Genomic DNA, 5,358 nt, shown 5'->3' on the forward strand with positions numbered 1-5,358 from the left:
GCTCTATGTTCGTTACTTGGCTTGGGCAGGAGCGCATATCACGAACGACAGTTGTTGATCCCGCGATCTCCATTGATCAGCGAATATAGAACATCAAACCGAGATCTCCGCCTGTGACCGCGATGATTAATTGTATGATCTCCCTAATTATCCATCGGCTGCTGCTGCGTTCCAAGATGCCGCCGGCTGCAGTCAGGTATCGTGTTGTCGCTACGGTGACTCCAATTCGCCCTCCGGCCGGGCGGAACAGCACACCACACCGTAGTTCTTGGACGATCTCGTCGCGCTCATCAACTACCCCGGCCAGAAGTAGGTGTTCGTGGTTGCCCACAGCTGGGGCGTGATGATAACTTGGACATCGCATGGACATGGTGAAAGGATTGGTGGCCTTGTGCATCACATTCAGTCCTCGGAGTCTGACGAGAGAGCATGTGATCTTGTGGATCAGTAGATGGCTTGATGGCTCAGTATGGTCGTAGGGGAACTCTACTACATGTACATGTGCTGCATCCAGGTATATAAAACTCTCAAGACAAGCAAAGTTTCATAGATTTTTTATTTCAACCTTTTGGAACAATTAAATTGCCTAATGAAAGATAGTGATTGTGTGTTCATGCGATGTGAAATTACTTGCAATTTATTTTTGAGAAGTCATCAACGAGATGTGAAAACATAGTATGCCATATACATAAATCTTACTGTAGAGTTGGTGGTTAATTTTATTGGATTAATTAGGACCATAATAAAGTAAGAAAACAAGAGGATAATGTTGTAAGCAAATGAAGATGGATTCACAGATCAATGGAGGGTAGTTTCCAAACAATTTTCTTATAGAAAACGTTAGTGATTCCTGCTACATATTTTGCATATAATGTTGTGCAAGCAAAAAAAAACTTAAAACTTGCACAAAGTTTATGCCAGGAGAAGCTTTTCAAAGTAAAAAAACCATTTTGATGTTCAAATTTAGGGGCCTCAGTTTGTCGTTTCGCCCCGGGCCCCCAAAATCTTAGGACTGGCCCTGCGGAGGTGAGATAGTGCTAGACGGCGACGGCGATGCTCAAGGTGATTTTTGCTGTATTTTTGTCTCGATGGTGATTTTTGCCCTTTTTTTGTGTCTATGGTGATTTCTTGTTGTATTTGTGTTTTTTGCTTCAATCAACATTTGATTTTGCTGGAAGCGGCTCAAGCAAAGCTGGAACCTCCCTTATCTTTCGTTTTTTATGCAACCATCCAGCCGATCAGCGCCCCGGCGAGCTGCACCTGCGAAGCCGACAGTGAGCCGGTGAGCGGCGCCACGGAGCTTCAAGCCGGAGGCCAGGGAGGGGGCGAGGGGAGGGGTGACGAGCGCCGCCATGGAGCTTCAAGCCGGAGGCCGGGGAGGGAGGGAGGGGAGGGGCGACGAGCGCCGCCACGGAGCTTCAAGCCGGAGGCCAGGGAGGGGGCGGGGGGAGGGGCGACGAGCAACACATGCTTCAGAGATAGTGACGCGAAGAAAAAAGACGCGCGCGAGGGTGAATCGTGTGGTATGGGACGCGCGTATCGGGCGGCTGGGGCGCGACCGGCCGAAACTTTGGGCCGGCGCGCCGGCGCCTATCAGCGCCCAATAAAATAACATTTACAAAAAAGAGTGACAAATGAAGACCGGAAGAGCCCATGGGGCAAAGCCAGTATAATTAACGATTCCAATATACGAACAACACAGTGACAATGTATGATTCCAATATAAACAAATTATGCAAGTGAAGCCACAAATCTTAAACCACCATCTGATTGTCATATTCATAAATTATCACCATCAGTCCACAGATAATCATCACACACACCTTCTTCAATTACCAAACATTAGCTAACTAGGGGCACTTAATAGAGCACTTGCTCCACACAACATGGTGTTACCAAATAAGAGTTACAGTATACATGCCAAAAACCACAGTAATTAGCCAAAATTGTCTACTTGGTTTTACATACCATAAACAGAGTGCACCCACAAGCTTTGGACCAGTTGTTTTGGGCCGCTTAAAAATAAGCTGCCTCTCTCGAGATTAATGAATAAACCGTCCACTAAATTTGTCGAGACTTCTAAATTAATTATCCCATAACTAGTTTAGAAGCCCCAATTAATAAGAGAGGCGGCTTATGGGAAATGCAGGGAGGATGCAGCCTAGTTTTTAAGCTGCCAAAAGATCGGTCGTCTACTCTTGGCAAATTCCTTTTGGTACCTATTCATTTCATATTTCACACCCACGACGAAACCAACAGCAGCAGATGCAATAGCGAGCAGCCGTCTAATCCTCTTCCATTTTGGTTCATTCATGTGCTCCCTATAAAAAGGATGTGCATGATGCATTAATGCTAGGATCGTTTCATTTGATTATAACAAATCAAATAAGTTGTAGTGCCTCAGAATTAAGTACCTCGCAGCATCAGCTTGGATTCTACCTATCCCATCACCAATAATACTAGTTATCTTGCCATCTATCTCCACTCCCTCCTTTTCTAATTTTGCCAACAAATGATCAGTCTCCTCCTTTGTCTTCCTAGCAACATCAGCTCTGGCTCCATTGCTGGATCCACCCTGGTAAGATTAATTAGATAATTATGAGATAGTGATACATGAGTTAAAGCAGCTAGTCCTGAGTGTTAGTAGATGCTAACGACAGAGCATGCCTGGCTGCAAATAGTCCTTCTAGAATCCATACTATCAAACTTTCAAAAGATTGATCACTAGTATATGTCTACAGCTACCAAATTTATGTTACTAGTGGGTTTTGGAAATGATTTAACAACAGTACAGTAGAAAATCCACAAAAAGTCACTAAGCGAACATAAAACATAAGGATGGTATACTCTTCTTCGTTCCAAGTAAATCAAATGCCCATATATCATGGAATCAATGTTTCATCATATCAGCAGTGTAGTCAATGTGCTAGCGGGGCCAGGGGCCAAGCCCAACCACTACAGATTGCTTCAGTAAAAACTACTCTACTCTGCAAAAGCACCAAAATTTTCAAACTACAGTGCAAAAGTACCAATTTTTTCATCTTAGATTTATGTGCATATAGAAGGGGTTCATCATATCCACTGTGTAGTCAATGTGCGAGCAGGGCCAGGGGTCAGGGTGGACGGCACGAGCGGTCTTTTGGACCGGCTCGTGGCCCGCTCGGTCCGGGCTGGCTCGGTCCTGGCCCGACAAAAAAGTCGGCCGGTCCGGTCCCTCAAAACAAGACCGAAAATCAGCCGGTCCGGTCCGGTTAAAGCTCGGGCCGACCGAGCGGACCGAAGAAGCAGACGGCGGCATGGCGGGGCCATGGCCAGAGCGGGGCGGGGGCGTGGCTGGGGGCATGGCTGGGGCTTGGCGGGGGCTTGGCGGGGGCTTGGCGAGTGCGTGGCGGCCAAGGCATGACAGGGCCACGCACCTGTGTCGCGGCCGCCGCCGTCCAACGCACAAGCAGAGCACCGCCGCATAACACCATGGCCACCAGCCTTCCGGCGACGAACCATCATGTCTAGGAGTTCCTCCGTCGTGAGATCTATCATCTCCGTCCAAAAAATCGACGAGGGAGGTCCTACGTAGCCGCATCAGCCATCGTTCCTTTCATCTCTGTCCACTGGCCGTCGTGTCAGATTCGTCGCCGATGAGCTCCCTCCGGTGTTCTTCTTGGTCACGTAGCTTTCTCTGATGCTTCTCAAGCTCCCAGACATCTTTTCGATGAGCTGCGCTTCCTCTAGCAAGATATCTCTCCGATGAGCCGTCGCCGGAGCTCCAGAGCGCGCTCTGTCCATGTCTTGGCCGGTCCTCTCGGTCCGGCCCGAGCTCGGCCATTGCCGGTCCGGTCCCTGAAAACAGGACCGCGACGTTGCTCGGTCCGGTCCGGACCGGACCGCCGGCGGCCGGTCCAAACGCCAGCTCGGACAGGGACCGGACCGGCTCGGACCGTGTCCACCCTGAGCCAGGGGCCAAACCCAACCACTGAGTAATTATCACCACTTTTTCAAGCAAGAAAAAGTAACAAATTTAGCACAAAAATCTAAGATAGGCCTCCACTTGAATCCGGCACTTATTGTGCACATTTCAGTGGCAATATTCACCATTATTGGGTCAAATTACAGAAGCCCTCTCCTAACAAGGGGCTGAACTAGGAAATTGCATCAAAACAATATCTTTGTTATTGTAAGATAGGCCTCCACTTGAATCCGGCACTTATTGTGCACATTTCAGTGGCAATATTCACCATTATTGGGTCAAATTACAGAAACCCTCTCCTAACAAGGGTCTGAATTAGGAAATTGCATCAAACCAATATCTTTGTTATTGTCTGGGGAAAAGGCTAAGGCGCATCATATAATTTGATTTGTTACTAGCATAAAACCCGTTTGATGGGGTTAATTTGGTGATAAAAGTCAGAACAAGGCAGTCGGGCAGCGAATTGCAGGCATAGTAGGTGGATCGAACGAACGAGAGCGGAATTAGGTACCTGAGAGGTGGGAGGCAGAGAGTCCGCCGGCGACGAATAACGGGGTCCCAGATTCCGCCGCGAAGTGCTGGAGGGAGAGCGCAGCGCCATGGCACCGGCACATCGCACGCCGCAAGAATCCGGAGGAGGAGGAGGGGACGTCGGTTAGGGTTTGAGTGCAGTTGCTTGCTTCCTCGATCGATCCGGGGCCTCGTCTTTATTGTGGCACCCGAGGGCCGCTGCCTTTTGTAGCTCTTCTTGGTGGACGGACTCGGATGGGCTGGCCGCCCGGCATCTTGGGCCTGCTTCACACCAACCAACAAACGACAACAACGACGGACGAAAGAACGTCGTCCCGAGTGTTTTAAGGCCCACACCACAAAAGAAGCCCGAAATACCAAAATCACTATCCAAGGAATACTTCTTGCTTTTCTCACAAAAAAAGTACTTGTAAAGATCACTCCATCTTTCAAGGTTGCGACAAACAATGCACATGCAGCGAGTCACTTGTCGCAACCTGGATGTTTTTCCTTTTTTCGTTGATTCGTTTATTCAAAACATTTTTATCTCTTAAACCGTGCGTCCAAATTTTGAACCGTTTTCACTGTTGGATTTATCGCGTGAAGATCTTTGAGACTAATTGCCATGTTAATAGGTTTTGATGGCCTTTTTCATGATAAAACAAAGAAAAATCAGACGGAATTGAATTGGAAGCATGGTTCTGGCATAGTTGTGCCTCTCATGGAAGCAAACTTGTCCCTCCACGGGAGGCAAATATCTGCCTCTCCTCGAAGCAAAAATACACTTTTTTACTTTCACTATTAGGAAAAAGCCTAGCAGCAGCGCGGGTTTTAGGCCTATCAGTAGCGCGGGCAGGAGCGCTACTGATAAGGCGCTACAGCTA

General features: G+C 48.1%; 1 protein-coding gene across 1 annotated transcript; it reads right to left on the reverse strand.

Annotated features, from left to right (window-relative positions):
• Window positions 1-1,748: 1,748 nt before the first annotated feature.
• On the reverse strand, window positions 1,749-4,667 carry LOC119340668. Its single transcript, XM_037612591.1, has 3 exons — window positions 4,476-4,667; window positions 2,415-2,575; window positions 1,749-2,321 (listed from the first exon to the last, which is right to left on the reverse strand). The coding sequence occupies exons 1-3, from the start codon at window positions 4,563-4,565 to the stop codon at window positions 2,162-2,164; spliced, it is 411 nt and encodes a 136-aa protein (XP_037468488.1). The 5' UTR covers window positions 4,566-4,667; the 3' UTR covers window positions 1,749-2,161.
• Between the last annotated feature and the right edge of the window lie 691 nt (window positions 4,668-5,358).

The sequence above is a fragment of the Triticum dicoccoides genome, chromosome 7B (genome assembly GCF_002162155.2).
Source record: "Triticum dicoccoides isolate Atlit2015 ecotype Zavitan chromosome 7B, WEW_v2.0, whole genome shotgun sequence".
Classification (NCBI taxonomy): domain Eukaryota; kingdom Viridiplantae; phylum Streptophyta; class Magnoliopsida; order Poales; family Poaceae; genus Triticum; species Triticum dicoccoides.